We start from the raw sequence: 25,479 nt of genomic DNA on the forward strand, positions 1-25,479 counted from the left end.
GTCCAACCTACATTGAAACTTTAACATCTCCACCTTAACCTGTGGAGGAGAGGGAAGTGAACAGGAGGTAACTCTGTCCTCAGGAGACTCAGGGGAAGTTGCCTTGATACTGAACAGACAAATGTGATGCAAAATAAAATTAAAAATAACACTGAGGAGTTGTGGTTATTGCTTTGCTGTTGGATTTGTAATTTGGATTCATGTTGTCTCATAATTCAAATTACAAGTCCAAAGACAATTGTTTAAGTTTATGAATACATATTTTGTACATTTAGTGATCCCCATTTGAACTTAATGATTTATGGTAATTATCTGATAAGAGTGGGAATGGGAATAAGTCAGCAGAATGAGAAAAGTTCTTCTTAGAGCTTTTGTATTTTTAAAGTTATTTTTCTATCTTATGCATTATTATTTATATAGCAATTTAAAATATAATGTTAATTTATGGAAGTGTCCAGCCAGTAGTTTTTTGTTTTGTTTTATTGTGTGTGTGTTTTATTTTTCCACACACCGTGTCTGGGTGCTTTGTTTGGGGAGACTCTTGAACCTCAGAGCACCCTCTAGCATTGGTGATGTCAAGATGAAATGTATCAATTCTGGAATCAGGCAGATATTATTCCAAATTTAACATGTATTATTTACACTTGCCTAATTTGGAATCCTACTTGGTATTAATGTGGGACTTACATATGCCTATAATTATGGCACTTAGCACAGTGACTGGTGCTGAATATAAGTAACAACAACAAAGCATTGGGCCATTTCTACTTTGAAAGGCTGACCCCTAGTCAAGCACCCACTCCTCCTGAAAGGCAGCATAAAAACTTAGGAAGAGTATTGAAGTTGTTTCCACCACATTTTATCTATAAAAACACCAGCATAATAAAAACAATGTAGAGGCTTTTGAATTTTGTTATGAGGAGCTATGACCTATGACGAAATTCATTACAATTAATCTATCTTCCTTAACACCTGCAATTACCTACTAAATTGAGATGTTTCTTTAGTTACACTATGTCCCTTATCTTTTTTTCATTCCAGTGACACTTCTGAGGCCCATGGGATGAAAGGAGAGCATGCTTAGGTTGGTGGAAGAACCTTGAGTGAGAGTTGGTTGGCTGTATTTTGAGATCCAGCCATGCTCACAATGAACTGTGAAGCTTGTGGCAAATATTCTAACCCTTTCTCTATATAGCAAGGGCAGTTACTGAATCTTGGTTTACACACTACCCTCAAATGAGTTCACTAAAGCTTTACAGTATGAGGAAATACATGTATAAAGTATCACGTATCATGTCCATAACTTCTGGGTTAAAACAACTGGGCCTTTTGGTGGCTTATTTCTTTTGTACTGACAACATTTAGTATATTATGAATCATCTCTTTTTTGTGTGTATGGATGCTTTCTGTTAATATTAATTGAGACTGTAAAAATGACAGTTTTCCCCCTATTCATGTTGAGCACATAGTAGATGTTGAATAAAAATAATGTTAACCAATTAATTAATTAAAGACAGAACTCTGAAGTTGGTAAGGGGAACAGAAACTATAACTACAGGTGTTGTTTTTTTCTTGTTTTTGATTTTTTTGCAAGATAGGAAAAGGACAATAAACTATAAGAAGATTGGGTTTAAAAAGAATATTCTGTTAACTAGCAAGCTTATAAGATCCATTGGATAGGTGTATGATAAATTTAAAATAAAATCTGAAGGAAGTTAATTTTGTGGAGAACCACTAACAACTTAAAAATATAGAACTCCCTGCTGCTCTGGTATACATTAAAAAAAACAAAACAATACATTTGTATTGTTTTTAAGAGAGAGAGGGATGGAGGGAGAAAGGGAGGGAGGAAGGGAGAGAGAGAGAGAGAGAGAGAGAGAGAGAGAGAGAGAGAGAGAGAGACAGAGACAGAGACAGAGAAAGGAGTGACATATGGATTAGCTACCTCCTGCATGCCCCAATACCAGGGATTGAGCCCCAAAACCCAGGAATGTGCCCTGGCTAAATCAAACCAGCAATCTTTCAGTGCCCTGGATGTCACCCAACCAACTGAGCACATTGGCCAGGGCTGGCATGCACAATTTTTATAATGTGACCGCTGTCTCCAGATGACCACCTCTTAGAACTTTACACTTTAGAGATATTTAACATTTTGAATTCTCCCAATATGATTAATGTCTTCTATCTTTGTGCTTTATGTAGACTCTTCAAATTCAAATGTGCATACTCTTTATCCAAAAATATTTGCATACTTATCAAAACCTAGATCAGTGCTCATTTCACCCATGAATCTTTCCCTCACACTGCTGACGGCCAGGATACTATCAACCCACCCTAGAAACCTCCAACCTCAGTCTTTAGACCCTCTAAGCTTAGTCCTGAAACCTTCTAATCTCAGTCCTGAGACCCTGCAACCTCATGCCTTGGAACCTATTCTTTTTATTGCACTGAGCCCTCTGTAGTATATGGGTATGTTGGATTCATGTACATGTATTTGCACATTGGTCTTTCTTCCTACCCTAAAATGGGCAAGAGACAGATTTATATTCATTGGTATAATTCCAAAACTAAAGCAAATATTTACTGAACAATATACTTAATGCATTTGTGAGTAAAAGGAGTGGGCTCCAACTCTACCCGTTTTGATGGTTTTATTAGAATAAATTTACTACTTAGCTCAGTAATTTTGTATGTTTATAGCAGCTTTACTGAGTTCTTATTTATATACTGGGATGTTCACCCATTTGAACTGAACAATTCAATGATTTTCAGCCTGTCTCTCTAGGTTTGCACTCCTCATAATTTTGGATAATTTTTTGGATATCTTGCATTTTGGACAACTAAATCATTTTAACTTAAAAATAAATAACAAATAAAGAGACAAAGAGGAGGGAGGAAGAGAATATGATATGATTATTTCAATTCCTTCAACAACAAATACTAGTTAAAGTGAAATATATGATATTAATCATTAGCTAAGGAAATAAACACTTTTAAGTCAGCTTTGTTATATATCTCATCTAGGAACAGTTAAGTTAATTTTCTTTAAACTTCATTTTTTACTACTTTCATTATAGCCCTTTTCACATGCTGCTTGATACATCATGTGTGTTTTGTAAATGCCTACGTAAAAAAAAAAGAAAGAATCATAAATTATATTTCTATATTTCTCTTCAGAACGTGTAGTATTTTTCACACAGTAGGTGCAATAAAAAACATCAAAATGAAATGCATAAATATGCATATTAGGAGTATATCAAACTGAGAAACAAGAGGAAAAAGGAGGAAATATGTATCACCACAGAAAATACATGACCAGAACCAAGATCACAGACCCAGTTTGTTTTTAAAAATATGACCCTCAGGAAATAGTTTATATGTCTTACTAATTTCATTTCTCCACTTCAAATTACCAAAGGGGGTCTGTCCTTTAGCGACTTATTACCACTCCAGAGGAACAAGGTGTGAGAATGTAGCCCTCTATTTCTAAAGATCAATTCACCCAGCATTACTTGATGAGAGGTTGACAAGCTTTAAATAGTTTCAGTCAACCTCTCATGCATTTCACAGTAGGACAGAAAGAGAGTAAGGTATTCAATTAAAATCCCAAAGATGTTTTACAAAATGATTATCCAAATAGAGGCAATAAAATGGCTTCAGGAAAATGCTCTATCAGCCCCCTAGCCCCAAGGAAAAAAATACTGAATAAGAAAGTTAAAACATTTGCATGATCATTTGATAGATGGTCAACTGGTTCTATGCTCTTGGAGTTTAGTCTAATTCCTTGATTAGTTGAATGTATATTAAACTGGATCTCTTTGTATGTTGGGTGTTGTCCATCAATAATTAACAGTTAATTGTATGTAAATGTCTATGTCCCTTAACTGGGCGATGTTTTATTTCTCATGCTTTCCATCTAGTGTTTATCCATCCATAATCCAAATTTTCTTGACACTGTGTATTTTTATTAAGTGCCTGCTTATCAATATGCAAGTCCCATGTCACAAGCATCTTAATAGTTTTTATTGCACCACTAACTTCATATCCATTGCATTACAAACTCCTTGCCATCATTGCTAGATACATTCTATTGATTGCAAGGTCATTTACCTTACAACTGCTTTGAAGTGACCCTTGCTGAAATGTCTTGTTCTATAAAAAAGCCAAGCACTCCCCTGCAAAACAGCAAGTAAGTAGGGGGCTGCACCATGACTCCTTGAAGCAATAATTGGTTGTTTTGCAAGTCGTTGGCCTGGTGCTTCCTAGTTTGTAATGCAGGAGTCTCTGTACAAAAGAATAACATATTCCATTTCTGTCCACAGAACTAATGCTTGATGCAAAAAAAAGATACAAATAAGATCAGCTCTTTATTGGTGATAATTATACCAACAATACTGAGCAAGATATGGAAGGGTTAGATAAAAGCAAACGAACTTACTTTTTAAATTGAGTTTACTACATGGAATCATATATCGAAGTACAGATCTTTTGGCTCTCCAATTAAAACCATTTTATTTTTTCCCAACAACTTAGGGATTTGTGTGTGTGTGTGAGTGTGTGTGTGTGTGTGTGTGTGTGTGTGTGTGTGTGAGTGTGTGTGTGTGTGTGTGTGTGTGTGTTATTTTGCATAAGTATTTTTACCGATGTTCATAAATTTGCACCTTTGTTCAAAAGTTGCAATGCCAATTATATATAATAAGCGTAATTAATTAATTAATGCATTCCACTGCAACTGCATTCAAGTCTAGTTTGCATTCAGAGACCCTGGAATGGCTAAGTATATGGGAAACTGTGGGCTGGTAAGCCAGCAAATATCCATCCCATGGCCCCCACAGCAAACTGAAAAGTGAGGTTGGGAATGTTTCCCAGAGAGACAAAAATATATTGGATCTGGGATGCCTAAGAAGCTCTGTTCCCATAATCCTGATTCAGTGATGAAACTTAAATAAAGCATCATCACCTGCATGTAACCATCCCTTTTGCAAGTAATCCTCAGGCTGATTTGGCCTACTAATCTGTGAGTATAATTTGCTTTTACCAGCACACCTCTCTGCAGAGGAGAGGTAGAAAAAAGAGAGCAGGGGATGGATCTCTCATTCTGAGTTAATTCAGAGAGCAACAGGAAAGCATGCTATTGTCTTTTCAAGCACATTTAAAGTTATCTGTCTGTAGTGTTAGAATCCCCAGGGCAGGGACAATGGGTCAGGTACAGAAATTCACTAGGGAAAAAAGCCATGGATGTTGATCAATGGGAAAACAAGAACCTCACCACTAGGGTAATCTTTTCCCCCTCGGGTATCATTGGCCAGAACCTCTGATCTTTTCCTCCCTAAAGATAACATCTAGGCCACAGTTGTGTTTCAGTTCCGGGCCCAGGAAAGCAGCAAAACCAGACAAATGGCACTGCCCTGGCTGCCTCAGGACCAGCTGCATTGACTAATAAGCCCCTGCACTGGCACTGATCAATCATTAGAGACCATGACCCTGAAAGAACACACTGGGGTAGCTGATAAATTTTCTATTAAGACCCTTACCTGATAGCTCCCTTAAGATTTCTACCTGCAAGATAAAAAATAAATACCCTCAGGAGAAAGGACCCAAGTGTGTACTCTGTACTCTCCCTCCAAGGATCATGCCCATGCCATTCCCCCACTGGCATGCATCCCCTACCCTCTAAGTGAGACTTGCAACCAGTGGAACAATGGGCAGTGGCAGCTCATCCTGGGCTTGGTCCCCTCTTCTCTGACTTCTCAGTGAGCCAGAGCAGCCCAACCTAGGCTTTCCTGTTGCTTCCTCTATTGCCTTTCTTGTTTCACTGTCCCAAGTATATTTTGACTTCCATCATTGATTGACTGAATGTCCCCTTGTCTTGGTGCTGTGTAGTCCTTCCCTTTGAATATTGCATCCTCATCCCTTTTTCCTAAATAAATTCAATGTTTCTTTCATCGCCAGCTGAAATGGCTACTTTAACCTTTCACACAGCCCTCAGGTTGTGCTTTTATGCTTTCCTAGAAAGTTAATGGCATCCAGGAATATGTTGCATGTTTGCTGTTATATAGGAAAGAAATCTTGTAGCTTGGGCTTAAAAACCATGTGCAGCTTGTCAGCTTGGGAGGTAACCTCTTGCTATTCTAATCATCAGAGTCTCTGATAAAATTAGAAAACTATAATAATTGGCTGCACTGGACCCATTAGGTAGCTTCAAGTTCTAGTCTATGTATTTAGAATCTTTAATGCAGTAGGGATTGGACAAGAAGTAAATGATTGACCTTCTCACCCAACTCTGAGTTCCACGTGAAGCATATCTTACTAATTTCTTAAATTTATTCTTGCTTGAATATCCCCTTAGGATTAAAATTTTTATTGATAATTTTATTTTTAAAATATATTCTTATTGATTTCAGAGAGGAAGGGAGAGGGAGAGAGAGAGAGAAACATCAATGATAAGAGATAATCATTGATTGGCTGCATCCTCCACACCTCCTACTGAGGATCAAGCCTGCAACCCAGGCATGTGTCCTTGACTGGAATCGAACCCTGGACCCTTCAGTCCACAGGTGGGTGCTCTATCCACTGAGCAAAACCAGCTAGGGCCCCTTAGGATTTAAACTATATTTTTATATATTGCAATTTAATAAATATCCAGGAGGGTAGGTTGTTTTCTTTTAAAAACGTGGGTAGTCCTGAGTTGTTTGAACTTCAAGTCACTCTGCTGAAATCACCTTTTAATCTTATGTTTTCATTCAAATAGTACTGATGCCACCAGTGGGGGATCTGGTGGCTCTGGGCTGGTAGGATACATAGTGGGGAGGAAGCAGCCTGGCCTGTTTTCAAGACTTCCTGGGATCCCACCCTGACATTCTTGTTCAGAGGATGAGAGATGTCTGTGAAGGCACCAGCTTTAAATATGCAAAGGCAGAGTTACCTCAGGTGTTAGTTAGACAGACCTGCTATGTAGGACAGGTTGTGCCTGTTGGATTGTGACAGATTAATTGAAAACAATACCCTGGCCTAGTTAGGAATGCCTTCTGGTAAGCTCTATGAAGATTTATATTTAATCGGAGCTTGTTGTTTTATCCCCTATATTAGGGCCAGAGATTATCATAGTCATGATTTCTTTTAAAGGGTTTCAGAATTTTGATCTTGGAGGTTTCAAAATGCCTCACTTTTCACTTAATTATGTCAGTGCAGATATGAGGGACATTGTGTATATTTTCAATAACATAACGTAAATTAACTTGTGTGAATCTCACTTTTGATGACATTGATTGCTTAATGGTGATCTCTAATATGCACATCCCATGACAAGGCCATATAATGAACTGTGGCCGAAACCCATGTGTCCTTTATCTGCAGAATTGCTTACCAAATTTGGAGCCACCAAATCCAGTGGCAGTGAAACCACAAAGCTTTTGTCCTATACTGAATGTTTAATGGGATCCAATGTCATTCAGAGATGTAGAAATTTCTAAGAGTAAAAAGAAAGACTTGCTGCTCCAGATTTAGCGCAACTAGTGGATATCCAACTGGATGATGTTAAGTATTTCTTGTAGTGTGTGTGTGTGTGTGTGTGTGTGTGTGTGTGTGTGTGTGTGTTTGTGTTTATTCTTTGGGGAGTCTTTGTTGCAATGGAGTATTTTCAGTATTTAATGTGTTTGCCTCCCTAGCCTTGACCTCATTCATCTTTCATCTACCAGTAGACAAGGTACATTGAACAGACAGAGGGGAAAGTGGTCATGGATAAAGTATTTGATTATAGCCTAGTCTGATCTAAGTAGACACTTTTAAAGGAGAATATCAGCAGAACTATTAAAGTACCAAACTTTACAAGGAAAAGGCAAATATTGTCGCTTTGGAACTTGCGGTGATGACAACTTAGATGCCCTTCATGTCATTTACTTCCAAGATGTCCTTCTTGTCATTCACTCAGGTTTCTTATATCTAATAATTCATGTAACTGATGACATTTTGGAATAAGATAACTCAAGGTGATCTTGTCAAACCACCACCTAGATAGCACTCTATTTTCTTACATATCTATAATGTGGAACATTTTACAAAGCACATAGTTTATCTTCCCAACAGACCCTTGAAGAAAATAGGTCTGGGTTGGGTTGAAAAAATAAAACTTGGAGAAAATATAAGATTTGTAAGGACCCAGGTTATGTACATATTTTAGGTATAGACTGAAATCCAGATCAGATATCATTATCATCTTCAAAAACCTTTCTTCATATTCCATTAATGTCTGCTAAGGATGATGGGTCCTGTTATCAAAAGATCTTTGGTTAGTTTGGTTAGTTGAGAAGGTGATGGGTTGGTTAAAACAAACTTGGAGGAGTTATCATTTTGCAGATGAGAAAATAAAAAGTGTGGATGACAGAAAGGAAAATGTAAAAAAAAAATTGCAGGCAGGACAGGGAAAAGGACAAATATTGCCTGGAGAAAGTTTAAAAGAGAGAGAGAGAGAGAGAGAGAGAGAGAGAGAGAGAGAGAGAGAGAGAGAGAGAGAGAGAGGGAGAGAGAGAGAAAATGTATAAGCTAAGCTTCTGTGTAGGGTATGCAATATACAATCCTTATATTCCTCCCTATTTATCTTTGATACAATCTATATTGGTTACAAAGACATTGGTTTGTGTAGATTATATCTATATAATGAGTTATACTAGGTCAAAGTTAATATGAGGTGGAAATAGTGATTCATACTGAAATACCTAAAGCTAAATTACAGTAATATTTTGTAATTATTTGTTTATGCTTGCTGCTAGGCTGGATTATAACCTGCTCAAAAGTGCCTTCTTCATTGGTTCATCTTGCATATTTTTTCTCATATGAAATGTGACATATAGTAGGTGTTTATTTTATTTGAAATTTTCTTACTGTCTGAAATTATATACTATTTGAAAATTTCTTTCTAGCAGTCCTAAAAGGGGATGTCTAGAATTAATAATGGCCCATTACCTAAAGAAATAGAACATAGTTAGAGTTTGTTTCAAGGCTTAATTGATTATGATATTTATATTAAACTACCTTGTCCCAAAAAGGTTATATGATTGATATATTCTTTAAGGGATTTTGTTTTGTTTTGTTTGCTTTGTTGTTGTTGTTGCAAATAATAAAACTCTATAATGGGCAATTTGAGGGAAAATAAATTTACTGAAAAGATATTGGGTAGCTCACAACATTGGTATATACAACAGAAAACTAGACCACACAAACACAGATTCAAACAGAACAAAAACAATAAAGGGTAGAGAAATTATTCAGCCAGGATACAGTGTCCTAGAGTTAGGATAAATGAACATTACCTGTGTTTTCAGATTTTGAAACTTTTGCTGAGATTCGACATTCCAGGAGAAAAAAATCTGGTTAAATTTAAGTCATATGCTAACCAACTTGTTGGCTATACTGAGTTAGAGAGTAAGGATCTGATCATAGGAGCCTACAGTGCCTCCACAGATTCCTTGGGCACCTGTAGTGGAGGGAATGAATGATTTACAGTCCCATCAGATTCCAATCAATGCAGGAGAGTGAATTCATGAAAGGAAATAATGAGGGCTTTTGGAAAGCACCAATGGATGTGAGGCAGCCAGAACAGTAAATATCCACAGCATTTGGGCACCTTCTGCAATGGTGCTTTCCATCTTCAGAGAACAAAAACAGTGAAAGCAGCCCACAGTGAGACCATGAATAAGAAGCAACATGAGAAATCAACCCCACTCTCTAAACACACACACACACACACAAACACACACACACACACACACACACACACACACACACACACACACCAAATACACCAAGATTCTGGAGCAAGATTCATTCAGAGAGGTAAACACTATCACTTCAGCAAAACAGAGAACTTCAGACATGAACCAAAGGAAGACTCCTGGATTAGTTCTTGTTTTCCTTTGTGTTGGAATTGTTTCTCCTGGATGCCTTGAAGCTAAGCATTCTTTCATCTATCAAAGAAATTGTATTTCCAATCAGTGCCACTATCCTCTCTCAATTTCCAACAGCTGTCTATCTTACAGGGGGTATCAAAGAATATCCATTTCAGAGCATCTAAAAGAATGTGAAATCTTGACTCTGAATGGCTGAGGAGAAACCAGTACTGAGAAGTTGTAAACATGGGGCTAGTTCAGGAGCCCATCATGTCTATCTGTCACTGACAAGTCACCAAGCCCTTGTAATTCAAAATCATTAGTCATGTCTTCTTGAGGCACGGAGGCAAAGCAATAGAAAAACAGCAGGCGCTGTAGTGTTTCTGGAGGAACAGATTCTTTCTTTCCATGCATTGATCATATTCTGATGACCTAACAGATAAAAAAAAATTACACATGCTAGCACTACCAGACAAGATTCATGCCAACCTATTTTCATTATGCAGCAAAGCTGCAAATTTTGCTGATTCAGGATTCTGTAGTCCAAAAAAAAAAAAATTCTGATAATCCTGTTGTAAGAATACCATTCAAAAGATGACCAAGAAAGGCATTTGTTACTCTTTTGTAGAAAAAATTGGAAGGCTGCTAAAGAAAGTTTTCTAAATCTCGGATAGATAAGAATATAATATGCCAAAGTATCAAATTGAAGCAAAACTGAATTTGTTACATACACATGTTTTACAAAGCCAACCCATTGCTGGTTATGCCATCTTACATGAACTGCCTGCAAACAGCTTTAAAAATGTACAGAACATTTTACAGATCACTGAAAACCTAAATACCAAAGAGTCCATTGAGGTGAGATATATTTAGCTCTCCACTGTGCCTATGCTTGCATTCACCATTTTTGCCTGCTGCTATACCAAGGACTTTTAATGCATCCATTTAAGAAATGCTTCTTTGCTGGTAAAAAAAAAAAAAAAATCTTAATGCAAAACTGCATTGGAGGTTGCAATCATTTTATTCCCTAAAAACATGCATTTATGCCTCAGGGTTAACCTCAGGCTCTGTCAAGAATACATTCGAAATGAGGAAGAAGTAGTTTGCAGGACTAGAAAATATGGAACAGTGCCTTGTAAAAACTTCTCTCTCCTCCCATACACCATTAAATGATAGACTTTTGCTTTAAAATGCACAATTCCTATTAGAAAACATATTCATCAGATTAAACTCATTTGAATATGAGAGTAAACTTGTGCCTAAGAAAGACAGTAGAAGCAACTCCCAGAAGGGCGACCTTGGAACATTTCAGAAACATGATAGTTCATACATTGGTTCTGTTCCAGATGTCATCGAGAAGGAGGATGGGGAGGAGAAAGGTATTTGGCAATATCCCACTTATTCTGATATCAGATAGCTATGTTCCCTCCAATTAAGTGTAGTTTTGCCACATTAGTCATATTTCAAAATTGGGTAGACAGATGAACTTGTCCCATTCAATCACTAACATTGATTCCCTCTTGCAAAAATAAAACTTGGAATTGCCTTGGTACCAAACGTGCTCTCCATATGCAAAATTAAAGACAAAGAATAAACGCTCCATATTCCACTATGTTTCTCCTCTAAATGCTAAGGAATAATGTCTGTCGATGCACAAATTTTCTTTCCAGGTTAATGATTGATGTTCCCAATAGATAGAGTGGTAGTACTATCTAAGTAGTATATAGCTCTTTTTCTACCACATTAAACCAAAACTTTGTACTGATCCAAAGGTGTAATTTTTAAAAAATTTTTTAGAACCTTGTCAATTTTTCAGACTGGTCTTTGAATGAAATGTTAAAGTGATATGAGTACTATTACATACATGACCACATTCCTGATAAAATGCATTAATGACTCTATTCAACACAAATAAGGCAATTCAGACTTGCATACTAATTTGGAAAATTAGCATCTTACTGTTAGAGACATATATTTTAATATGTAAACATTAGCATGAAAAAATGCTTTTGAAAGATTTCTGAAAAATGGGTGGTTTCATATGGAGCTATTTTAATAAGTGCTTTTATATCAGAAATGTATATCAGTGGTTATTATAATGTTCACTGGGAACCTTGAACTATATAGAAAAGACAATTGTCTTAGTGGGAGTGTTAAAGGTGATCCTTCATGAAACAGAGGAAAGAGTGGAGTCATGGAAGACAGGCATGTTGACCTCTGAGCTTTTTCTATGCCTGGATCAGGATGTTTATGATAGAAAGCTTTGACTGTTTCTCAATAGTCAAAAACACCTCTCCCCACTATGTTTTGGTCCATGTGCATTGGTATCATACACAGGACTTAAATCAGTTTAGACATGTGTATTCTTACTGGTAGGAAACTGGCCAACCAAGCAGTTTAAAGAGGGTTAGGGATGGCTAATCTTTCATAAGTGTTACCTCGTTACAGTCAGTTTGGGATCACTATCTCTCTCTCACATAAACTACTTGGTTTGTTTGTTTTTTACATATTTATTTGGAAGAAGGCTTAGAAATTTACATGATTGCTTCTGTAATGAAATTCCAGCTCTTCATTCTGTTTGGTACTCTGATACCACCTTATATGATACATTCACTGAAGGTAAATGTAACATCAGGCCAGAGGTAATTGTACCCTATCTGGCAATCAGCAAACTTCCTAACCAATGACCTGGTTCAGGAATTTTAGGAACTGTTCCTGGATTTCTGCACCCTGTTAATAGAAGGATTAAAATGTCTCTAAAATAGAAAACCCATGTATTAAATATTTTTTATCAATGAGAGCTCATTTTCAATATCAATTATGGTATTTAATAGGATATTCATGTTGATGATTTTTTCCTGACAATTGCCAAGCTACTTACTAATGTGTTTTATTAATCTATATATAGGTAACAGAAGCACATGTAGAAGCTAATTCTAGAGTAGGAGTTATTTAATTAGAAGGATACCTACACACCCCTGAGTGTGAATTTCTGAAGAGAGCAGCTATCTGCATATGGGTTAGAGCTTACCCAACTAACAAACCCAAGACAGGATAACATAGAAGGCTATGCTGAAATATTTTAGAGTAAATTTTACTCCTCTCACCAACAGCCACTCTGGCTCCATAAATAATGGAAGATCAGAGACATTTTGTACTCTTGGTTCCATAGATGGCCTAGTGTCTACTTATCACAGGAATTCATTGTCCTTACTGATTTTTTCCTCCTTATAAATAGTATTGCATGCCAACTCTGCACAAGGCAATGTTTAAGAATGAAGTTGGACCCAAATGTGGATACAGTCTCCAGACTCCAAATTGTTGAAGTTTATAGACATACAAATTTCATTACATTGTATGTACTACTAGAGGCCCAGTGCACAAGTTTTGTGCACTCAGGGGGAGGGAGATCCCTCAGCTCAGCCTGCACTCACTCATAATCTGGGAGCCATCAATGGAATATCCTTAGTGCTGCCTTGAAGGCTGGAGAGACTCCCACCACTGCCACTGTGCTAGCTAGCCATCAGCCAAGCTTCTAGACTCCTAGCTGAGCAGCACTCCCCTTGTGGGAGCTCACTGACCACAAGGGGGGAGCTCCTGCAATGATTGTCTGGCCCCTGGTGGTCAGTGCATGTCATAGCAGCTGCTTGTTCTGCCATGTTGATATGCATATTATTCTTTTATTATATAGGATTCCTAGGTCCTAACCAATGATAGAAAATCCTTTGAAAGTGTGCATCATTATTTCATTCATCTTTGAGTGAGCAAAGAACAATGTCTTATACACATGAATTTACACAGATTATTTTAGAATACTATGACCATAGTACATAATCAATAGATATTCATTATGGAGGTTGAATCATGATGGTAACTCAGTGCCTTGATTCCTAGAGTGGAGTCACTGACAGAAAGACAAATGGACATTCTAGTTTGTTTAGAGTTAAAAGTCAGAGACTAAGTTCAGGTACTACTGCTAAATAGCTGTAAGTCCTGGACAACATTCTTAATGTCACTGAACATCATTTCTCTTCTGCAAAGAGAAGTAGAAACCCTCTTCCACTTAATGATTGTAAAGTTTAAGTAAAAATACATGTAACATTCATAATGCCATGGTTCATACATTGAATTCATTCAAAACTATGAGCAGAGTGTATTAATTAGCTAACAAATGATAACTTGTCTTATAATTTTCTCTTCTTGGCAATACAAAATAATAAACCTCATGGTAGTAATGCTGGATTGGAGTACAGAATTGGCTCATGAGTGTAAACTGATTACATTATATCAGCCTTAAATAAGGACATCATTTTGCCCCACATAATATCAAATTAACTTTTTCATATATTTATTTATATTTATTTTATAAATCCTTATCCACAATAGCATTATATTGTGTGTTTGTCATTAATAAATATTTGAGATAATGAGTCACCAACTTTATTATATTAATTAATGGAATTTTTGCTTTTAATTCATGCAAGTTGAACTAAATTCTACCAAATTTATATGAAATTTCTGGCCTTGTATTAAAAATGCTGCAAAAAAATGTGCTCCTTCAAATATTTTGGGGATTTAGTCTGTTCTAGATAGTGTGTTAGAAGACTGTGATCTCATTTAATCCTTATGTCAACCTTGCAAGGGAGGTATTACTGTATTCATTTTGTAGATGAGAAACTAAATATTATAGATACCTGTATTTTTATTTCACACATATTGGAATTCAATGTAATTGGACTTCTATTGTCACATATCTATTGTGAGTTCACCAACAAATTCCATGTCTTGAACATATCTTTCTGTAGCTTATGAAATGCCTGATACATAGTGGATGGTCAACACATTTTTTTCTATATGTATAATGAATCATGCACTTAACTTTGGAAATAGAGTAAGTGATAGGTCTCTAAGACCCCATCATCAGCTTTTAAGGACATGGCACTAAATTCTGCCTTTCCAATGCATTCTCCTTTTATTTTTCCATTTATTTACCCAGACCAATGTGTGATAAATCCATGACATTTGGAGTCAGAACCAAGATCCTGGATTAGAATACCATCTTAACAAGTTTATTCACTCATCCAACAAAATGAAAGACATGATGTTCAATATTGGTGACTGCTAAATATCAATAGTTTGTAAAGTAAATATTGGGCAACTACCAGATTTTGAAGGGGCTTATATAGCATTATTTCTCAATTTTGACTGTTTAATAAAATCCAGAGGGCTTGCTAAAAAAGTATAGATTCACAGCAATGACTCATTTTCCAGACATATTCCTTGTGCTTATGGAGCTTCTATTCTGGCGAAAAGGAGAGAAAATAAACTATTGGGGTAAACACTCTGAAGGAAAGAAGATGCTCTATGAGATGCAGCTCTATGAATACAGCAAGTCATCCTTCAAATAGCTAGAGAAAGTCTGACTGCAGAGATGAAATTTAAACTGAAGGATGAAGTAAATAGCACCTCGTGAAGACTGTTTGGAAAATGTTGAAGGTAGAGGAAATGTGAGGTTCAAAATGTCCTAGCTAAGAGAGACACCTGTGTTAAAGGAACCTGAGAAGGCCAATGCATCTAGAGCAGTGGTTCTCAACCTTTGTAATGCCGCGACCCTTTAATACAGTTCCTCATGTTATGGAGACCACCAGCCATAATATTATTTGCGTTGCTACTTTATAACTGTAGTTTTGCTACTGTTATGAATTGTAATGTAAATGTCTGTGTTTTCCAATGGTCTTAGGTGACCTTGCTAGTGGTTCACATCATGTGGGTTCCGATGGTCTTAGGCTCTACAGTAGAGGTTGTGACCCACAGGTTGAAAACTGCCGTGGTGGAGTCTAAGACCATCGAAAAGCACAGATATTTATATTATGATTCATTAACAGTAGCAAAATTACAGTTATGAAGTAGCAACAAAAATAATTTTATGGTTGGGGGTCACCACAACATGAGGAATTGTATTAAAGGGTTGTGGAATTACAAAGGTTGAGAACCACTGCTCTAGAGCATCCTGAGCAAGGCAAGAAGAAATCTGATGTGAGGCTATAAAAGAAAGAAAGGTCCAGATTATCCACATCACTTCAATGAAAAATAAAATACCTTTTGCATTTGAGGCATTTTATTTACTTATTGAGTCATCCATTTGGGGCATAGATTTTGTGCCAATCTTTCAGTAGTGGAATAGCTCACATTCTAGCATCTATTAAGATGTTATATTTGCACTAGGGAAAGGATTGGCTTAATATTTCTTAGTTCATAGTCTTTTTGTTGTGTTTTTATGCAGCATTTGTTATATAATACTCAGTTTTTTACTCTGATAAAAATGATATACCAAAAATAACATTTAAGTGGTGTAGTAAGGAGATCTCATTAGTCCATATATTATTTGAAATATATTATATGATATTATGTTATTAAATTGGAAACATTGAAACATGAAAACATTCAAGGTAGAAATTATTGAATGCCAAGATCAATAAGCTATTAGGAAAAGCAATAATGAAGTAAAATGAGAGCTAGTTCTTAAAAATAAAGGTTCTCAAATCATAGAGATGAAATTTTAAAAACACATGGTAAAGTATCTACCAAAAATATGATTCTCTTCACATTAAAATGGTTTGACGAAGATATCAGTGATTATATTTGATCAGAAATGGAGACAATCTTATCATGAATGGTCATAATTTTTTTAGTAATAGGAAATATTCCAGTTGTGTGAATATGCCTTTATAATCCATGTAAGAGAACAATTTCATGTACACAGATAGAGGAAAGCAAGATATTACATTAATGTGAAATTTTATCTAGGAATCACATTTTGAATTAAGAAAAACCACTTGTAACAAATATACTTTAAAATATAATATAAAATATCTATCTCAGAAGGTTAAATTTTCAAAGATAAATTTTAATCAAGGGTATCAAGCAATACTTTTAGCATTTACAAATGTTGTAATATAATACATTTCACTTGAGACTGACGCATCAATGTAATTTGTAGATATTGACAACCTTTCAGTCAACTTCATGGGGAAAAATCATCATTACAAAGACCTTTGTTTTCATATTTATAACATTCTACGGAATATGAGAACTACCTGAAAATAATAAGAAAATAATTAAAGTCCCTTTCTTATTTAGTTAAAAAATACACAAATAAACATGGGACTCCATATATTAAATACTTGTTTTAGAGTCAGCTTTTCACTGGACTTTCAATACTAAAGAATTACTTAATTCATCTAAAGAAACAAAAAAAAAGAATCAATCAACAAGGATTTTTATAGTACTTATTAAAAGTACTCAGCACTGGGCTGCATGTTATGGAAAAAGAGGATGAGTCAGAGTGAATTGCTGCCTTCAAGGAAATTACAGTTTAATTGGGGACTTGCATTAGCTTGACAAATAATTTTGAAACAATGCCATAAGGAATGGAGATGATTGAAAAAAAATTATAAAGGAGTTAAGCAAGGTTGGGTCTTGACCCACAAGTAGCCTTTTGAAAGGCTAGAACCGTGGTTGGCAAACTGCAGCTCATGAGCCACATGCGACTCTTTGGCTCCTTGAGGGTGGCTCTTCTCACAAAAATATTACGGCCTGGGCAAGTCTATTTTGAAGAAGTGGAGTTAGAAGTTTAAAGTTTAAACATTTTGGCTCTCAATAGAAATGTCAATCATTGTACTGTTGATATTTGGCTCTGTTGACTAATGAGTTTGCCGACCACTGGGCTAGAATATAAGGAAAGGGAGATTAACATTTCTTCTTTTTTAAAAAATTATATATATATATATATATATATATATATATATATATATATATATATATATATATATTGAATTTTTACAGAGAGAAAGGGAGAGGGATAGAGAGCTAGAAACATCAATGAGTGAGAAACATCGACCAGTATCTTCCACACCCCCCACGGACCAATGTACATGTCCTTGACCGGAATTGAACCTGGGACCTTTCAGTCCGCAGACGATGCTCTATCCACTGAGCCAAACCGTTTTTGGCAGATTAGCATCTCTTGAGCCCTACTTGCTACTAAACATCTTGCTGAATGCATGCTGTAGTTTATTTTTATTTGTTTTACTTTGAACATTCAGAGCAGCCCCATGACATAGATAATTCATATTTGAGGTCCAAGAAACCGAAGCTTAAAGAAGTGAGCAGAGAGGATGGCCATTGGGCCATGCGTACCCCTCCCTGTGCACCCGCTCCCGCCCCGCCTTCCAGGTTCTTAGAGCCCTGCGGGTGGTGGGTGGTGGAGGCAGGTGGCGGGTGGCGGGTGGCGGGCGCGGGGTGGCGGTTGGCCACAGGGACCAGGACGGCGACATGGACATGGCCGCGGCACTACTTGTGGTTCTGGTGTTCACCCTGCTGGGCATCGAGAGCGGCTCTGGGGCGGGGAGCAACATCTCCACTTCCATCTTTGACGACGGCTCCAAGACACTCCTCACCTGCACCCTCAACTTCAGCGACACGGCCATCCTGGGGCACCGCTGGATGAAGGGGGACCAGCTGCTCCGGGAGGACTCGCAGCCGGGCCTGTCCACCGAGTACGAGGTAGACCCTGGCGAGCGCTCGGGACAGTACTCCTGCACCTTCCTCTCGGAGCCCACTGGCAGGACAGCCAGGATGAGCGTGAAAGTGCGCCCCAAGGTGCAGGCCGTGACCGAGTCTGTGCTCGGCATCGAAGGGGAGCGGGCGGTGCTGGAGTGCGAGTCCCGGTCCTTCCCCCCGGTCACCCAGTGGGAGTGGTACAAGATCACAGACAGCGGCGACCTGCCTCTCAAGAACCAGTCCCGCAAGATGTTCGTGGTGGTCTCAGAGAACGGTACGGAGCTGCACATCCACAAGCTCAACATGAAGGAGGACCCTGGCCAGTACGCCTGCTATGGCACCAACTCCGAGGGCAAGGTCGGGGCCTTCATCACGCTGCGCCTCCGCAGCCGCTTCACTGCCTTTTGGCCCTTTCTGGGCGTCCTGACCGAGGTAGTCGTGCTGGTCACCGTCATCTTGGCCTTCGAGAAGTGTCGGAAGCCAGACGAGGTCGTGCGTGAGGAAGATATGGGCTCCGCTCCACCAAAGGGCAGTGGGCACCTCATGAATGACAAAGACAAGAGCGATGCCAACTGAGAGAGCGAGCCGGAGGTCACCGGTCACAATGCCTGGCACCATGCTGGCCCCAAGCCAGTCCTGTCCCATCGCCGCAGGTCTGTGTGACCTGGTACAAGCCTGACTTAAGGGCCGCCCCTTTGAGTATCCCCCCTCACTGCTCCTGCCATCCCCATGCTGGGAGGCGGGGGGAGGGTCTGGGTGACCATCCTGGAGCAGGAGTCCCATTCCCACCTGTGCCCATGGTGACTGAGGAAACCCCCTCCCAGGCTGGGCCTGAGGCTTCTTCCTCCAGAGCATTCTGACTCTCATGGGAGCCCTTACCCCCACCTGCCTGCCTGCTCACCAATAAAGGCTGACCCACTTTTCCAGAAAAAAAAAGAAAAGAAAAAGAAAAGTGAGCACATTTGCCCACGGTCCACAGCTTGTGCTGGCCACGCCTGTTTAAAGGCGGGCCACTCTTGCTCCAAAGTCTGATGCTTTCCAATCACAAAGCTCTACCCGCGAGAAACGTTATGGGGAAGAAAGAGGCAAGGAAGGGCATTCTTGAGAGAGAGAAGAGGTGGGGGGGAAAACAGTAAATACTACTCAGATGTGATATTTTCCCCATAAACACTTCTGATTTCTTGGTCTATTTTACCTTATTAGTGGAGTAATTTCCATAAACCAGTAAATACCTATGTGGTATTTTCCCCATAAACACGTTGGATTTCTTGGGCTATTTTATCTTGGTGAAATAATTTCCATAAACCAGTCTTCTGACTCAGAAAACAGCATCAGTCTGCATCTAGTTGCTCAAATCATCCTTGAGTTCTTTTGTATCTTCACTCCGTTACCCAATTCATTAACAGATTCTACGTCTATCTCCAATGTATCTTTATCTGTGCTTGTGTCCGTATATCTAACCCATAATTATTTCTAAGCTGATATCTATCTGTATTTGTATCTAAACACAAACACATAATTTTCAAATCTACACCTATTTCTATATCAATTTCTGTGTGTATATCTTAATCTCTAAACCCATAAAGTTATTCTATTTCTATATATGTTTATGTAAATCTCCATCTCAACTTAAATCTAAAACTACATAGGTTTCTCTCTAAATCTATTTGTACATCTATATATCTATACCTACACTTGCACCTGTCCCAAATTTATACCCAAACCTATGTCTCCACTGCATCTAAGCTAGTCTAGGTCATCATCGTTGTCTTATACTTGGATTACTGTGATAGCCTCTAAACTTCCCTTCCACCTGTTATTTTTGAATCTTTATAATATTTTAAATTTATAAAATACCTCATGCCAATTTCAAAAGTTTACAATGCCTTCCCTCATACTAATAATAGCATCCAAATTCCTACACATGGCCAATTGACTCTACTTTTCCTGTCTCATCTCCTTAAAGTTTCTTCCTCAGTATGTTAGCTCCAGCTACACTAGCCTTCATGATTTTCTCAACTACATCAATCATTTATGCCTCAGGGTTTTGTACTGCTATTTCCTCTGCCTAGCGTAGAATGCTTTCAGAAGTTAACATTTTAGTTTCTTTTTTTTTTCCTTGTCATCCAGGACTCAGTTCAAATGTTGCCTCCTGAGGAAAGGTATCCTTGATCATTCAACCTCATGGCAGGGACTCTGTGGTCGATTAGAGGTGGCCATGTATGCTTTGGCACTTCTGCCACTGAGAGGTGGAATCCATGCCGCAACTCCCTGAGTTTGGGTGGGTTCTGTGCTGCTCACATAAAGAGGATAGGGCAGAGGTGATGCTCTAAGCTCTGACCTTAGAAACCTGGAAGTTTCACTCACACTTAGAAGCAAGTTGCCATGTCATTAGTGTATCCCCCTCTGATAACCATACTGTAAGAAGCCCCAGCCACAAGGACAAACTGTCTGGAAAGAAAAAGGAGAAAGGAGAGGAGAGAAGGGAGGTAAGGGGAAAAGAGAGAGAAGAGAGGCTCTGTGAAGTGGATCTTCCTGGCCCAGTAGCTACGGTGTGGGTCACAGAAAAACCACCCAGCTGAATCTTCCTGGAAATTTCAACTAACAAAAAATAATAAAACACAATGTTGTGTGTTAAGCCACTAAGTTTTGAGTAGTGTGCTACATAGCACCAATTAATCAAACACATGGCAAGTATAATTTATCTGATTATTCTTTCAATTTCCCTACTATTTAACACTGGAAATATCCATCCTCCCTTCTTTATGCCCTCCTTCCTTCCCTTGTTTTTACAGATTTTCTTTCTACTTCTTTTTTCCCCCTTTTTTCTTAGTTCCCAGGTTATCTAAACTCTTTAGATTACAGACCCCACATGAATAAAAACTTTGTGTATCTTTTTCCTCACTGAGCTTCAGTATTTAGAAGTGTGCCACACAGATATTTGAAATCAGCAAATATTTATTGAATAAATGAAATAGCCTGAACATTTAATTATGTTACCTACATTGGGTTCGTAGTTACTCTATCAAAATTACAACATCATTCCTGTACGTAAATACACAAGTAAAAATCCCAACCTAAATACTTCTAAATATAAATGTGGGAGAAATACAGGTATATGGTATTCCATTGTTTTATAAGAGGTGGGTTCTCAGCAAAACAGGATGTTTAAATTAGCTGGCAAATTACTGCTCTTTGGTATTCGACTTCAATGGGATTACTAAATGGTTAGCTCAGTGCCATAATGAGCTTCAAAGAATCAAATAACATCCACAGACTTTAAAGTAGCTTTGGCTCCTCAGTACTACGTCTTATAGCTGGCAGAGCCCCATCCCCCTTTTCATCAGCCTCATGATGACCTGGACCAGGCCATGTGGATCCTGGCTGCCCAGCTGCCTCTGATCTGAGGAGCTGACACAGAAATAACTCCCATTGCTAATAGATGACTCCCCACAAGGGCAGAGTTAGCACTGCTCTACAAATACCATCTTGGGGCCACTCGAGAATGCCTGCTGTGGAGAAGATGAGGTTTTCAAGATGTAAGAAGAGCCCCCTTCATGTTGTCACCCTTTGTGTTTAGTACAAAGCCAGAAAAGGCAGTAGAGCAGTAGAGAGGTTTCCATGACCCACAATGTAGATACACTGAGCTAGCCACTTCAGAGACACTTCCTAAGACACCCACACAAACCATACCCTATGTTCTGCCTCTAAGAAATTCTCTCCTGCCTCTAAGGTCACAGAGGTGAGATGCTATTCTGGTCAAACTCCAGCCACCCCAGCCTTCTCCTAGTTTTTTCAGTGTGCTGTGTCAGTTCCAGGCTTTTGCACAGGCTATTTATTCTAACTGGAACTTTTTAACACTTACCTTCCTCCCCTCTCTCCAAATCAAGGTCTCTGCTTCCATGGCTCTTCCTCTGGGAGGCTTTACTATTCTCCTAAGCAAGATTGTGTATCTCTGCTATACATTTTTATTGCATTATTTATAGCAAGGGACACCCCTGCACTTAAACAGCCAGTCCAGGGATGCCTGTGTTCTCTGTGATCCATCAATCACTCCATTGTAGAAAGTGTTCTCTAGTGTTATTTTGTTAGTAAGTCCAATAAAGGCAGAGATCAGGTTTGGCGTGTTCTTTTTCTGAATGTGGAGGACTTAGCATAATACCAGGCAAAGAGCAGACATTCAGTAATTAGTAATTGAATGGATGAATGAATGATTGGTGAATGGATGTATTGCTGGGATGTTAGAGTAGTGGACATTTGGTTCTGTCTGAAACATTTATGGAGACATTTGGTCCATGCCAAAAGGTCCTTGAAATGTGGTCCAAAATGTCCATGGAGATTTTTGGTCCAAGCTGACCCATCTATCTAACCCCATGTGCCATTACTACAATAACTAAGATACAGAGGCAAGAAGAGCTTTTATTAGCAATACAGTCACGACACAATTATCGGACCAAAAAGACATGCTAGTACAGTATTTTTTTAAAGGTATTAATCTATAAACCAAAGGGTTAAATAAATGTTGCAGGCTATTTGAACCTAGTGAGGTTTTATAAGTGTAGATATTTTGGGAAGAACCAAATAGCAAGTACCATTTGGTATGGCCCAAATATGCTCATGAACATGTTGGACAAGACCAAATTTCAAGGACCTTTTGGAATGAATGGCATGTCTTCATGAAGATTTGGACAGAACCAAATGTTCTACATGGAAGATGTTATATTTTTATTGATTTCCACCCCCTTAGATTTGGAACAATGTCTGTCCCCAGTGAAAGTGAGATTCTTCATTGCTAAATTCTTTATTTTTATCCTGATAGATCACTAATATGTTCCATTTCAGCCTTACTTGCACCTTAGTTGTAGACCAATCCTGACTTGAGGCAGAAAACACATATGACTTTCCATTCTCTTCCTCATGAATTTCTTACAAAGTTGTCCTTCCTAGCCAGGATTCTAAAGCCTTTGGTGCTAAATGTTGGAATCCTAAGTTCATCCTTTTAGTATGTTCATGATGATAGTGTATTATCATGGTGATGACTGATGACAAGTCAATGGTCAAATCACTTGGGTAGTTCCTTTTCCCTCTGAGTTTTTGTGTCCACTCCTTACATTTCCATGTCACTTCAACCTGGACCAAAATCTTCACCCTGACCCTAATTCATGAACTCAGGTTTTCATGTCCCCAACTTAAAAAAGGAGATTCTTGTTTGTTTATTTGTTTGTTTGTTTTTCCCCCAGCAGCTACAGATAATTTCTGCTGCAATGCCATTTACTGAGGCTCAGTTATCTGTTGGAACCCCCAGTTACTTTTCAAATCACTATCTTAGATGATAATTTTGAATGAGAATAGAGATAATTGTGATTTTTGGATACTGTTGCTATGTTCCCCAGACTGGAACACTAATATTAGAGCCACTTTTTCTGAGCATCTCTAACCTCTGATAGTTAAGAGCTTAAATTCTAGAGAAAGACCGATGAGTTTTGGAGAATAGATTTTCTACTTATTAGTACTAAAAGCTTGAAATGCATATTGCATCTCTAAGCCTATTTCCCCTCTTTTGTAAAATGGACATCAATAATAGTACCTCCCTCCTATGGGTATAGTCAGGACAAAGTAAAATGACATGATAGCAAAAGACTACCGGCAAGTCTATACTCCCAGTTCAGTCTGTCTACCTGTGATTACAATTTCCTACTTGGTCTTCACATCTATACGAAGGTTTTCCTATTATAGGTAGTTTTGGTTCAAGTACTATTCCTGAGTATTTATAGAAGGTACACATATATTATTGGTCTTCTGGCTCATTGGAAACTGGATTTTGTAAAAATGCCAATATTTTAATTACTTTCTGAATCCATTTACTTGGATGGTCTGATCACAGTAACAAATATACTCTTTGTGATTCTGCTGTTTACTGGGCAACCTCTCAAATAAACTGGACTGTTTATTTTTAATACTGTAACAATAAAAATACACTATAAATTAAATTATTATTTTTTAAAGTTTTCCTAATGAGACTTCTGCTTCTTAAAGATAGAGTAGACATATTTACGTCATCATCCTACTTAGTACAACCAAGAATACTGGATATGATAAACTGGACATAATATACAAAACAAATAAAAAAGACTAAACTATAGAGAAAAGACAACAGACTCACAAGAAAATTTAGGATACTGGGAATAACATGGGGGTTAGTTACTTGGGTGTTCTTTTTGCCTTTTATATCCTGACTCTCTGCAGATGAAGTCAGCAACCTGGAAACACCAACCTGCACTGACAAAAATAGCCCAACAAAAGCCTGTTCTCTCTAGCCAAAGGACTAGGGAAAGGGGAAGCCTAGCAAGACAGGAAACTATTGGACAGCAACTGCTCTAACAACAGAGAAAGTTAAAGAACAGAGAAATATCTCTATCCCTACCCTACTTGTGCCAGCAAAAGCTGATTAGGACCCACTTGAGGATGTAACAAGGAACTCTAATTCCCTTCCAGGCTGGAGGTGGAGAAGGTGGGACAGGAGGCAGACTTTTAATTCCTGTTGGCCAGTAAAAAGCCCCCTGCCCACGGTGTCATGAAAGCACAGACTTCCACTGAACTCAACAGTAATGTTCCCACTCCCCACTATTGTGGGGAGCCCTAATAGAGAAGGGAATCATCACTCAGTTGTAACAAGGTCACCCCCACTGCTGTCAGTGGAGACCACATGCAGAGTCAGAACCTATACTTCTGTCCAAACAGTAACACCTGCCAAACTTTGGTGTTGATGGAGACTAAGCGGCAAACCTGGAATTCTATCTTTATGTGGCAATAAATGAGTGGGTTTTTCTCTGGAAGAATATGCTACCAAAATGCCAGGTAAATGAGAAGTTTCATAATATCAAGAAGTGCCTAACAAATGCAAATATGCCCAGGGTTCAATCAAAACAAAATCACTTGTCACATCAAGAACCAGAGAGAAAATAAATGAAAACAAGATTTGAGATGCCAATTCTGATATAATAGAGATGTTAAAGTTATCAGACAAAGATTT

The 25,479-nt window shown here is 38.2% G+C and overlaps 1 protein-coding gene and 1 long non-coding RNA gene across 2 annotated transcripts; both read left to right on the forward strand.

The window, feature by feature from the left end:
* Positions 1-1,101: 1,101 nt before the first annotated feature.
* On the forward strand, positions 1,102-19,333 carry LOC123652404. Its single transcript, XR_006741744.1, has 3 exons — positions 1,102-1,113; positions 13,869-13,874; positions 19,221-19,333. It is a non-coding gene; the product is annotated as an uncharacterized LOC123652404 (long non-coding RNA).
* On the forward strand, positions 18,178-19,228 carry LOC118725182 (basigin-like). Its single transcript, XM_036448759.2, has one exon. It carries the CDS (start codon positions 18,219-18,221, stop codon positions 19,020-19,022), a length of 804 nt encoding a protein of 267 aa, XP_036304652.1. The 5' UTR covers positions 18,178-18,218; the 3' UTR covers positions 19,023-19,228.
* Positions 19,334-25,479: the final 6,146 nt, after the last annotated feature.

Source organism: Pipistrellus kuhlii, unplaced genomic scaffold (assembly GCF_014108245.1).
Source record: "Pipistrellus kuhlii isolate mPipKuh1 unplaced genomic scaffold, mPipKuh1.p scaffold_m20_p_1, whole genome shotgun sequence".
NCBI classification, from domain to species: Eukaryota; Metazoa; Chordata; class Mammalia; order Chiroptera; family Vespertilionidae; genus Pipistrellus; species Pipistrellus kuhlii.

Excerpts from the sequence above, each read along its gene's own strand:
- LOC118725182 (XM_036448759.2), top strand. The coding sequence starts at position 18,219 with ATGGACATGGCCGCGGCACTACTTGTGGTTCTGGTGTTCACCCTGCTG.